Source organism: Equus przewalskii, chromosome 1 (genome assembly GCF_037783145.1).
Source record: "Equus przewalskii isolate Varuska chromosome 1, EquPr2, whole genome shotgun sequence".
NCBI lineage: Eukaryota > Metazoa > Chordata > Mammalia > Perissodactyla > Equidae > Equus > Equus przewalskii.
The window spans coordinates 117,277,183-117,290,373 of record NC_091831.1 but is presented as its reverse complement, the minus strand read 5'-3'; the positions used below and the strand labels follow the sequence as shown (position 1 = coordinate 117,290,373).

Below are 13,191 nucleotides of genomic sequence, written 5' to 3'. Positions count from 1 at the left end.
AAGCCTTCAAACTGTACGTTGAGATTTTTCTCTTTTTGGCACCACATTCCTACAAATTTATAATTTCCTTGTGACATTCTTGACGCCAGAACCTGCATCCTTTCAAGTGTGTCTACAGCTGAAAAGCTGAGCCTAGACATTTCTGTAGATTATGGGAATATGAAAAAGACAACATTAGAAGGCTTAGAAGGGAAAACTTATAAAATAGAATAAAGAGTATCAGCTCATTAGGCTTACTTCCTTTAAGCTGACGATAACAGGTGAAGATAGTAGATGAGTAGAGATGGTGTCCTTTAAGTGTTAGGAAAGTTTTTCATATGGGCAAACAACCATTAAAAAATTCACTCCATGGGGCTGGCCCCATGGCCAAGTGGTTAAGTTTGCGTGCTCTGCTTCGGCGGCCCAGGGTTTTGCTGGTTTGGATCCCGGGCATGGACATGTCACCACTCATCAGGCCATGCTGAGGTGGCATCCCACATAGCACAACCAGAGGCACTCACAACTAGAATATACAACTATGTACTGGGTTGGGGGGGTGGGGGGCGGTGAGGAAAGAAAGAGAAAAAGAAAAAAAAAAGAAGGAAGAAAAGGGGAGAAAAAAAGAAGATTGGCAACAGATGTTAGCTCAGGTGCTAATCTGGAAAAAAAAAATTACTTCAGGATCTTCTTATCTTTGTAAATTGCGCTGCTGAGTTCTAAATTTATGGACTTGCCAAAACCTACTTGTCTCTCTAAACAGGTCTTAAGGTGCCACCAGATGCTCAGAACAGATCTAGCCTATCCTGCTAATGAACATACAAACAGTTTTCCCCATCTGCCACTTCTGTCTAAAAGGCTAGAAAGGCCTCCTCTCTGATCACAAAGAACATAATTACTGTCTGTAGAGAAGTCAAGTACAAAGGCCACCAGCCTTTGCAGGCTACCAAAGATTAACAGCTGCCTCTCCTTTGATTGGGAGAGGTAATAACAGTTACTCTAGTTAATAATTGAATGGAGTCCCAGGCCATGTAATTCAGATTGAAGCTGTCATTTTTTGCTGGCCTTTAACTAAGCTGAGTTATTAGAATGGAGCTGCTAATCCTATTAGTCAGTTGTCAGTCTTGCAGTGGGACAGAGCAGAGGAAGGCAGAGCTATTAAGGTGTTATGCCAGGTACGTAAGTAAAGCCACACATTCATCTTTAGAGGTATTTCTTCCTCACTCAAATCAGAATGATAAAGCTCTTTATGAAAGTTCCAGTTTCATGTGTCTGAATACAGAGTATTTGGCAAAGGAGTAAAAGGAAAAAGGGAAAGTGCCTAGTTCACCATTCTAGATGAGATATTTTCACTCATTGAACAAACTTTGCTTGGTGCCTACAGTGTGGGCATCCTGCGCTTGACCCTGATTTAGAATGCAAAGACAGGAGAGTTTAGGTTTTACAGTCTAGTACATGGGCACAAATAACTCTGGGATAATGTAGAAAGTGATGTGAAAATTAATAAAGGAAACCCCAACTAAAATTGGAGTCAGGAAGGCCTCTAGAGGGAGCTCTCATGCCCTACATTTGTTGTGCATCTCCCAAAGGGAAGGTATTTCTACTTTGCTACCCCAACAGGAGGAAGGAAGGTTTTCTTCTTGCCTAGCAGTGGAAAATGCCACAGCTCAGTCAATAAGAAACCATCGTCACCTGAACTTTCACTTTCCTCCAGTGAAACTTTCATTTTTCCTTTGCTAATGACTTCCTCGTCCCTCCCCCCTTTCTATAAAAGCCTTCCACTTGTGTAATTCCTCAGAGTATCTCTGTGCTTGCTAGAATAGGTGCTGCCCCATTCATGACTCATTTGATAAAGCCAATTACATCTTCAAATTTTCTCAGTTGAATTTTATTTTTTAACACTGATGAGGGCCACAAGACAAATACAGTTAAATACAGACACCTTTGACTTTAGTTGAAAGGGATCAGGAAAGGCTTCATGAAAGAAGCAACATTTGATCTGGGGCTTAAGGATTGAGAGCTAGCAAGTTAAGAAGGTGGCAGTTTGGATGGAGAAAATAATTTGGTTAAGCATTTTTAGCATACTTTAATTTTTTTTTTAGACATTGAGAGGGATAGGAACAAGTATAAGATGATGGATTTGAGGAGCATCCAGTCTCATTGTGGCGTTAAGATGTCCAGGAATATAAAGAGAGCAGTGTACAAGAAGTACCAGATGATTGGCACAAGAAGTTAGTATGATGGAAATAGAGAGGAAGAGGAAATGAGAGGCTCTCTGCATCCTTTAAATCTACCTGGATTGTGTGTGAAAGTGATTTCATTGTTTTTTTTTTTTTTTTTTTTTTTTGTATGTAGAGTGTTTAATGCCACATGCTTAAGAAGGTAGTTTTTTCTTTTAATTTTAACATTTGGGCAGCTCATCATTGGGCTTGAGTTTCCCTTTCTGTCCTCCTGAGTGGAAAAAAAGTCATAGAATATCAGAGGATTGTTTCATCTCCCTTTAGATGAAGGGAGGAGAACCATTCATTTTCGTTGTGTTAGGCAATGGGATCCAGTGGGAGGGGTTTCTGCTTGTTATGCCCACAGCCTCTATATTGCGTTAATCTGTCATATCTCACAGGACATTTTTGCTGTCTGAGAAAAATCTTTTCATTTGTTCATCCTTGTTTTCAGTCACTCATCCATCAGATACTTACCATTCCTGTTCTGTGCCAGGAGTGGGGGTGCAGAGATGAATCAGCCACCACTCTTAAGGAGCTTGCAGACACAGAGAATGAGGTCCTGAGGCAGAGCAGAGATGATTGGATGAATAGGAGTTGATGTGGGACATGAAGGAGAAGTTACTGAACAATGTTTCCATCTGTCCATGCTCTATGGAAGAGAATTCAGAAGTGGCTTGTTGCAGCTCTAAACCAGAAGTGCAGATAACCAGAATCCTCCTTGATTCTAGGGGGATATTTGTGGGGGTTTTTATTTTGCAGTTGGTTTTGCTTTTTGTTTTATTTCCTTGGAAAGCTACAAATGATAAATTAAAGCTTCAATTTTCATTAATACCTTAGTAAAAAATCGGCTTTGAATGGCCTTTATCTTCCTGAAATTGGCTTATTTTTTCCTGCTTAATATCTGTTAGAGCCTGTGTCTTAAGTTTTTCAAGAGGTCACATCCATGTTGTTGGCACTGCATAAAAGGCTTTGAGTTTTGTTTTTAAGGCATTGATGTGTACATTAAAGTGGTCTGCTTCTCCTCAGTCCTTTCCCCCTCCGCCTGTGCAGTGTTGAGCTAGTTCTCTCCCATTGTGGAAAGGTCTACAAGAACAGCAGTGACACTGCTCAGTTTCCCTGTGGACAGATTTCATCAGCCGGTGCATCTGCTTGGCTTGAGGTCTGATGTACTTTGTTTTTGAATCGAGAGATATCGTTATATAAAGGCTTTGCATTGAAATGGAGTATGAGTGGAGAGTATAGTTCCTTCCTTGGTGGTCATTAAGGAGGTGCAGGTTGAGCATGTCCTTCAGTCTTAAAAACCGAATTTCATTCTTTGGTCCTGATGTTCAATTCCCGTGAAACACTATTCTACAGGCACATACAATGACAGAAATGGAGGATTTTATCCTGGATCATACCAGAGAAGTTATTGACTCTCTGTGTTTTCGCAGTTAAAATCATGTAAAAGTATCTTTATTAGCCTTCTTTCTCAAAACTGTCACTCAACAACTACTGATGGAGCACTTTCTGAGTGCATTCCCCTCTGCTAAGTGTTGGGGATGTGGTGTTGAAACAGACATAGTCCCTGACCTCAGGAAGCTCTGAGTTTAGTGGGGATACAAAGATGAAAAGCTAGAGAGGATCATCCCTTCTAGGAAGGAACAGCATATGCAGTAGCACAGAGGCACGAAAGACCGTGGGCCATGGGGGAATTTGGTTGAGAGAAAGGCAGGAGCATGGCAGGGAAAGAGGTTGTTAGAGAGAGATCAGATTCTGAAGAATTGTGCTGAGGAATTTGGGCCTCATTCTGTAGACGGTGAAGTCATTCAAGTGTTTTAAGCAAAGAGAGACATGATCACTTTTACTCTTGAGAATATTATACTCATTGTACATACAGGTATCCAGAGCAGGACTACTCAAAATGGAGTCCATGGGCCAGGGCCAGGCCACTGTCACTAGAGCATAGTGAGATAAATACACAAATCAAGAGTAAGTTTTAGCAAATTGACAGAGTAATTTTATGTCTGTTGCAGCTAATACTTTTAAATGTGGGCTCCTACTTAGTACATCTTTTTTTTTCTCATTTGCTCATTATTTCATTTGTATTGTATTTCACAAAAGTATTGGTCTACAATGGAGTGAAAATGAAAAATGAAAAAATCTCTGACTTTTATCTTAGAATGTTTGGGAGCATTGCTCTAGGGAATGGGCTGGTGTGGGGTGAGGGTGGATCCAGAGGTACTCCTTAGGGCATTGCTGCAGTACTTCAAGCAAGAGACCTTGAGAGCCTGAACACTCTGAGGAGGCATGGATAGAAGAGGCAAAAGTTAAGACCTGTAACAGAAGTGGAATAACTGGAACTTGGAGCCAGAATCAGGATGAAAGCTGAAGAAGAAGGAGGAGTCTAGAAGGGCAGATATTCTTTTAAGAATCTGCTGAAAGTTGGACCCTTTCCCTATAAATTACAGTGGGCTTTTCCATCCCTGTGTCACAGAGATGTTTCGTTTATTTTTTAACATGGTTATGCCTTTTTAATATTATTAAATACTTTATAATTCCTATTTCTTTTGAGTGTAAGAAGAAAGGAGATGTATGTATGTATGTGTTTACTTCTCTGTCTTGACTCAGAATCCCTCTGCCATTTTCCCTAGGCTTCAGATGTTTCCATGGTGCCACAGGCCTGGTTTTGGTAAAACTGCTGGTGGGATAACTAATCACTACCAAATTAAATTCCCAAAATATTCATACATACTATATGATCTCATTTATGTGAAAGTCTACAATAGACAAAACTAACCTATGGTGCTATAAATCAAATCAGTGGTTGCTTCATGGAGGAGGGATTGACTGTGAAAGGGGCATGAGGGAACTTTCTAGGGTGGTGGAAATATTTAGGTCTTGATAAGCATTCATCAGATTTAATTGAATGGTATACTTAAGATCTGAACCTTTCACCCAATTGTAAAGTATACCTCAGTTTTAAAAAAAAGCCAGTAAACATAAAGTATTCAACTCTGTTGATTATCAGGAAAAGGCAAATGAAAACCTCAATGAAATGCCAGTGCACACCTATTACAATGGCTAATGTTAAAAACAAATGGTAAAACCAAGTTTTGGTGTGAGTATGGAATAACTGAAATTACCACTGCACTGCAATGTGTACACAAATTGCTTTGAATACTTTTGAAAGCTGTTTGGTCACAATAAAACTGAACCTATGCATACTCTGTGACCTAGCAATTCCACTCTTAAGCATATACTGAACACAACTGCATGTCACATGTGCCCAAATACATGTGCCAAAATGTTTAAAGCAGAATGGTCCAGAATTTCAAAGTGGAAACAACCCAAATGTCAGTCAGCAGTGAAACATTTAAATTGCAGTATATAATCAGATGAAGGAATATTATACAGCAAGGAAAATGAATGAACCACTGCTACAGGCAGCAATATGGATGGGATGAATTTAGGAAGAAAACCAATCAAGCAAGAAAAGCTAGATACTGTAGAATTTTTAAAGTATGGTTCTATTTTTATAGTTCTGAAAAGTAGGCAAAAGAAATCTGATTTTAAAAGTCAGAATAGCCTTTACATTTGGGAAGGAAGTAGAGATAGTGGGATGGGCACCAGAGATATTATGGCATATTATAAAGCTTAATGTTTTAATTCTGGAGTTGTTACAAGGTGTATTCAGTTTTCCGTAATTCATCCAGCTATATAATTATGATTAGTGCATTTTTCTCTGTGTACGTTATGTGCTAATGCAAAAGTTATTATTTTCTAATTATATTGACATCCTAACATAAGGAGAAAGAATGGTAACAGCATTATGGTTTTAAATAAATTACTGAACTGGGTTTCTCAATATTCTGATTGTTAATTCTATTGCAAAGAAACATTTTTTTCATTGATAGCAAAATAAGTTACTAATTTTTAATCTTAAAAGTGTGAGTTCTTGTCTGAAATTCACAATGAACTTATTGTAGTCTCAAACTGTATTTTATTGTGTGCAAAGTGAGTAATTGAATGATTAAGGTATTACGCTACCAAACTCCAGACATATTCTAGAGCCAAGAGTCTACATCAAGCAGGCAGAGCATTGTGGTTAGAACATCAGAAGGTTCAGGCAACCATGTTTCACAAAGCCTGTGTATAACTCATCTCTCTCTTCCATGCACCCTACCCCTCAAAAGAACACCTTAGTATTTCAAAGAAATTTCAAGGCTTGATGAACTGTAGAATGCTGTTAGAAGTGTAAGGTGGTGTTGTAATAGAGGAGTTGTGTATTAGTTTGCTGGGGCTGCCATAACAGTACCACAAACTGGGTAGCTTAAGCAACAGAAATTTATTTTCTCGTGGTTTTGGTGACTGGAAATCCAAGATCAAGATGTTAGCAGGTTTGGTTTTTCCTGAGACCTCTCAGTTTGGTTTATAAATGGCTGCCTTCTTGCTTTGTCTCCACACACCCTTTTCTCTATGCACATGCATCTGTGGTGTCACTTCCTCTTATAAGGACACCAGTCATATTGGATTAGGGACCACCCTAACAGCCGCATTGTAACTTAATCACATCTTTAAAGATCTTATCCTCAAATACAGTTCTGAGGTACTAGGGATTGGGATTGCACCATAAGAATTTTGGGGGGACACAAACAGCCCATATAGATTGCTATCCTATTTTTTACATATATGATACAGTGATTCTGTGTATGCTTAAAAACTAATACAGTGTACCACAGAATCACTCTTGCCCTCTTCATGCCAGAAGAATGCAAAGAGCATGGAGAAGTTCCTTCCTAGAAGAGTTGTAAACAGATCAGGAATTCTATAGAAATAATCATAGGCTGAGTTCTAAATGTTTACTTCATGTTCTCCCTAAAATAGCTGAAGTGGTAAAATATATATATATTTAGCTAAATGGTTAGATATTAGATTATCTTCTGTTACTGAAGAAATAAGTTCTAGGAGGAGAAATCTTTGTGGAAGTCCATTTGTCGTGTTAGGTGGTAATTAACATTACAGAATGATCTGGGTTCTTTAAAGTATTGCTAAAAATTTCTGTATAAAATCATTTTTCCCTCTGCCTGAAGTGTGCCATCCCTTTCCTTTTTCTTTTATCTGTCTTAAAACCTCAACTTTCTCAGAGGAACCTATGCCAACCTCTTCCCCAATATATAGTTCGTTCGCCCATTTTTCTCATAGAGCATCTTTCCTTATTCTTCAAGGTACTTATCATAATTGAAGTTATTTTGTTTATAGTTATTTGATTAGTGTTGGTCTCATCCACTAATTTTAAGCTTCATGGGAGCAGCAACCGTGTCTTTTGTGTTCACCACTTTCCACCTACAGTTCCTAGCACTGAGTAAGCATTCAATAAATATTTGTAGAAGAATTAAATGTTTCATACTGCAACTAAATATTTCATTTGGTTATAATGTTATACCTGGGAAATTGGACTGATTTCTGTTTGTATTTCTGTCTAGAATGTGGCAGATCAGATTGCATTTCAAGTTGCTGGTGGATTAACAGCGCTTGAACACATTCTTCAAGTAGTGATCCCAGCCGCAAATTTGAACACAGTTTCACGAATTCCTCCTAAGTAAGTATAGTTTTTTAATTTGTCTTTCACGTTTCATTTGTGAGTCATTTCTGCCCTATGGTTTCCATATGGAGGACCACAAGAAAATTGTATGGATATTCAGGCTTGACTAGCAAAAGCTTACACTCCCCATTAGCGAAAAAACAGAGGTGCTCAACTTCACTTACAAAACTGAAATTGAGCCTAAAAGACCTTATAAAGGAAATCTTTTTGGTGTATGTCCTTCTCTAATCCTAAATCAAGAAGAATTGATGAACTCCTGAGCAATTCTAACTGCTTAGAGAAATGAACAGAAATGAATAGTAGTAACAGAAGCTAACTTTTTGTGTTATGTACAAAAAAGAAGTACATTAACAAAGGCCTGAGCTGTGAACTTTGAAGTCCCTAACATACAGAAGAGCAGTCTGAGGCAAGAACTGCTCTAGTCTAGAGTCCCAGCCAAATAGCTGGAAACTAAATTACAGTTTGGTTTTTAACTGCAAATTGCTCTTTGTCACAAGGATCCTGTGCAGGCTTTAGACCTAAGATCTGCTGTCCTATTCTCTTAAGTCACCCTTTGGTACCTGGCCACCTGAGATGTAGTAACAAACAGCATTATTTCAGAAGTATTGTATTTCTCAGTTGTAAGATGCACAATTTCTGGATTTTTTGGAGACTCTTATTTACAGAGTTTAAATGAGAGGTTTTGATAAAAGTTTATTTCTGTCACTGAGAAAACTTAAGTATTTAGTTAGCCCAAGAAGTGAGTGCTTCATTTGTCCATTAAATACCACAGGAAAAAAATTCCAAGAATATGTTATCTTTTTTCCTGGGAGACATTTCAGTAAAATAGAAATAGCACTGGCTTTGGAGTCACACGAACCTGGATTCCAGTTTTATCTCCAGTTACTAGCCAGGAGAATTTGGGCAAGTGCCTTAACCTTGTTGCATCTGTCTCCTCATTTGGTTAAACAGGGGTAATCGTATTCACTTCACAGTGCTGCTGTGGGGATCAGCTGAAATAATGTATGTGAGAGTTCTTTGTAAACTTTAAAGTGTTATGTAAATATTAGGTGATGGTTTTTAAAGTAGTGCAGTCATGTGTCACTTGATAACGAGGATACATTCTGGGAAATGCATGATTAGAGGATTTCATCATTGTGCAAACATCATAGAGTGTACTTACACAAACCTCGGTGGTATAGCCTACTACACACCTGGACTATAATGGTACTAATCTTGTTGGACCACCATTGTGTATGCAGTCCATCGTTGACCAAAATGTCATTATGTGGCACATAACTGTAGTCTTGCCTGGTTTAAGACAGTATTGTCTATTTAACATGAGACATTTCTAAGTACAAACTCTCTGATACTGGAGTTAGTTTGAGTTCCTTTCCTCTACTGACAAAGAGATTATTGAAAGAAGGTATAGGTATCCTTTAAGTCAGGATTCTTTCTGTGGAGCAGAAAGCTCCACATCAGGCAGTTATAGCATTCATAGAGGGTTTTAACCCGGGAGAGTTGGTATTTCTTGCCAAAATGGACTTTATTGACAGTATGTTGCTTAGCATGTCATCATTACTCAGTGTGTGTTAGTTGGCAGTGAAGGAAAGACTGAAACGCATAATAAATATTTCAGATAAAAAAGGAAATGGCATTTGATTCTTTGGGACAGTGCTTTGATAACTGTTAATTCATATTGTTCATCTTAAGTGCACCTATAGTTTTTCGTTTTATTTTTTTATTTTTTTTAAAAGATTTTATTTTTTATTTTTCTCTCCAAAGCTCCCCAGTACATAGTTGTGTATTTTTAGTTGTGGGTCCTTCTAGTTGTGGCATGTGGGACACCGCCTCAGTATAGCTTGATGAGCAATGCCATGTCTGCGCCCAGGATTCGAACTGGCGAGAAACCCTGGGCCGCCAAAGTGGAGCACCCGAACTTAACCACACGGCCACGGGGCCAACCCCTGTTTTTTTTCTTTTTTTGTGTGTTTTTTGTTTGTTTGTTTTCTGGTAGGCTTCAGCATGCATAACACTGAGCTCTGTGACTGGTAACCAAGATTAAATGCCTGTTTCCCAAAAGCTGCTTTTGTCATTGTGGCAAAGAGTATGTTCTGGTGCTTGTCTATACCTCTCATTTAGGGAACAGAAGAGGTTTCCACAGTTCCTAAAAAGACCTAAGCAAAAATTAGCACACCCACTTTGGAAAGGAGCCATGGAATCCTGAGAGTCCAGACCAGTGCTCCTCTCATGGCTACCAGCTGACGACAGTGCCAGGATTGAGTTTGTTTCTTCATCTCACCTTAGGCCAATAGATTTGTGTTTTCAACTGGACTGCTTACTGAGTGAGGCCAGCACTCAGAGCTGTGGGCATCTAGCATTGATTCTAAGATTCTTCTGTCTTGAGTACAAGACTACTTCTCAGAGCTAAAGGATTAAGGCTATGAGAATGTCATACTGCTTCCTTGGAGAGGGGCAAGAGAAGTTTCACAGCTATGTTAGATTTAGATGGAGACTCGGAGCACACAGGTGGGCATGAGTCAGTGGCTTAATTCCAAAAGTATTCTTTCTCATATTTCTTCCAACCACTCTTCTGCACAAACCCCTGCCCTGGCCTTGGGCCTTCCATAGTCCTTGGGTATTCCTTTGTTCTCAGCCTGCCCACATCCTCCCCTTCCATCCTTGACGAGCTCTCACCCCTTGGCTCCATGAACCTTCTGCCACCTTAGCTCATTTTATTTTCTGCCTCCTGTGGCATTTCATGACTCTTACCTAGAGAGACTGGTTTTTTACTTTCCTGCATTAGTTAATTTTTCTCAGTAATAAACAACAGAGAATGAGAACTTTCAGCCGCTCTCTGGTAACATTTACCATGTGGAGCCTCTAGACATTTACCGTGGAAACCTGATGTTTCACTGCCCCTGCAGCCCTGAGCTCTGTGAGTGGATAAACCAGCTCCTTGTTCTTCTTTTCTTACCACCCTGCCCATCTCACTTTTCATTCCACATGGTACCTCAGCAGTTGTCCTATAATTATTGCTAGGTAACTTCCTATGAATATTTGCTTCCAGCAGATACTTTTAAATGTGAAATTGGAAATTATACTCGCTTCTGAAAATTTAAATTTTTGAATTAATTAATTTGAGTTGAATTAATTTATGAATCTTCAGTGGGTTGTTTTGCTTTTGTTAGAACCAGGGAAAGCCCATAAGACTACTTGAATTCTTTTCAAATTATCTTTGCAAGGACTTAGGATGTGGTATTCCAAAATAACCTTCTTAACAAATATGCTCCAATAAAATTGTTTTCAGTGCGAAGAAAGATCACCCTGAAAAAGGCAATTTTCATTTCATGTTCTATCTACTTTTGGGGTGACCCATGTTAGTCTGCTTCCTAACTTTATTGCAGAAAGAATAGTGCAAAAGAATAAATGGCATTATTCTAGCCCTTTCTTTGTTTTTAGGCTAATAAGAGTTGTTTAACGTAGCTTTTACTATTTGAAAGTAAATAGTGGTTTGTCATTTTCTTTTGGCATAAAGAATGCCCCATATTAGGTAAATAAGAAGGTGAATCTGCTGAGACTAGAAGCTGTGGCCAAAATTTTGTGTTGTGTTTTTTAGTATATTTACACACTGGCAATGATAATAAAAGTGAAGAGTTGGCACTTTATTAAGGTACTATCTTGCCAAGCACTCCAATTGTTGTACTGCCATCTCCCCCAATATATTGTAATTCCTTGGGATCAGAGACCATAGTAAATACATTATTTGGAAATCATATGGTATCTTAATAAATATTTGAATATGTGAATGAATTCTATTTCCAATAAATGGAAGTAAAGCAGTAAAAGAGCACACTACACCAAATATTTGACTCTATGGACTTTAACTGTGATCACATCTCAGCCAAAAAGGGCCCTCCTGATTTTGACCACTCTGTTAGCTAGACTTTAAGCAATATATATATTTTTTAATTCTATCTTTAAATTTCTTTGAATTTGTGAGTATGTCATGTATCTGTAACTGCTACTTATTCAAAAGGCCAAAGGGAATGCTAGAACTGTATTCTTGGTTGTTTGTCCTTATCACACTTTCAGAAACAGAGCACACTGGTGTGTATAAGATTGCCCCTATTTTAACCTATGATGAAAAATAGATTTTTCCCACTGCTGTGGCCTTTATAAAGTATACCTATCTATTCATATCAAACAAATTAATTACATTGCTTTTTTTGCTTCTTTGTAGTATACACATTTGTCTGTAATAAATCGGTCTTACTCAGGTAAAACAATAGTCACTGAATATAATAAAAATAAATAAATTCAGAATGATTTGAGGTAGAGCTTTGCTTACTAGGAAGATCATTTATAAGAAGATATCACACATTTATTCTCCAAAGTAAAATAATGTGAAACTTGTTACTTTTATGCAATTTATCCACTAGGCAATATTGCATTTCCTCAATCCTTTGAGTTGGTGAGGAGACAGAATTTAACATTTATAGAATGCATCCTCGATACCATTCACTAGGCTATATGCTTTGTGTGTATCACCTTATTTACTCCTCATTGTCACCAGCAGCCATGTATGTGACCCACTACCAGAATGAGGGTTGGGAGCAATCATGTTTGGGGCATGACAGCAACCTGAGAGAGCCATGATATCCCTTTTGAAAGAATGTTTATTCTTTTCAAATGGCAGACAGAATGTTCAGAGAGAATGTTGAGGTTTTGTCCCTAAAGGCTTCTGTTCTCTTCTCTGGGTCTTGTGATAGTCACAGGGTAGAGACAGGTGCAGTTCATCCTAGAGTGGGAAAAAGACATCTTGTATTTCAGAAGCAGGTAGATGATCTAGGGCTTCCAGTCCTGATACCTAGGGAAGCTATTTTCTAGGGATTCCCTTCTTGGGAGCAGTTGTGTGCACACATGGACATGGGAATGGGATTGCCACATCTAAGAACCATTTGAAATAGTCCCTGTCCTTAGGGAACTTACAGTCATGGGAAATGAGATGGATCAAACTCTAAATATCATTAGTAGTATCCTACTGTATTGCCTTTGTTTAACAACCACTCTGGTGGTATACACAAACTCTTCATAAAAGGAATGGTTTGCTGCATATCCAATGTCTGCAAGCTTAGTTTCCTAAGATGCCTGGCCTCATGTGCTCTATAGCTTTCTTCTTCTTCCAGTCTTTTTTTTTTATTATTATGATTTTATTTTTCCTCTTTGGGGCTCATGTGCTGTTAAATCTTTGCCTTTCTTTTCAATTTGTAACACAATCCAGACCGTTAATTCAGTTTTCACCATAAGCTTCCTTTCGTCTTACCCTTTCATCTCTTCTTGGCTTGCCATACTCACTTCATGTTCACCTCAGCTCCAGTCCTATTTGTTGTGTCCTCCTTTTTTTCTAGATGTTATGAAAATTTCATG

The 13,191-nt window shown here is 38.4% G+C and overlaps 1 protein-coding gene across 50 annotated transcripts in view; it reads left to right on the top strand.

Annotated features, from left to right (window-relative positions):
* SCAPER (S-phase cyclin A associated protein in the ER) overlaps nt 1-13,191 on the top strand; it is a 521,170-nt gene that overhangs the window by 345,699 nt on the left and 162,280 nt on the right. For all 50 annotated transcript variants that reach the window (XR_011526452.1, XR_011526476.1, XR_011526453.1 and 47 more), the window contains one exon: nt 7,664-7,779. Coding sequence is in view for 47 of the 50 variants with exons in the window: in XM_070573827.1 (XP_070429928.1) it covers nt 7,664-7,779 (116 nt within the window). In the remaining 3 variants the exon portion in view is untranslated. The remainder of the gene's footprint in view (nt 1-7,663; nt 7,780-13,191) is intronic.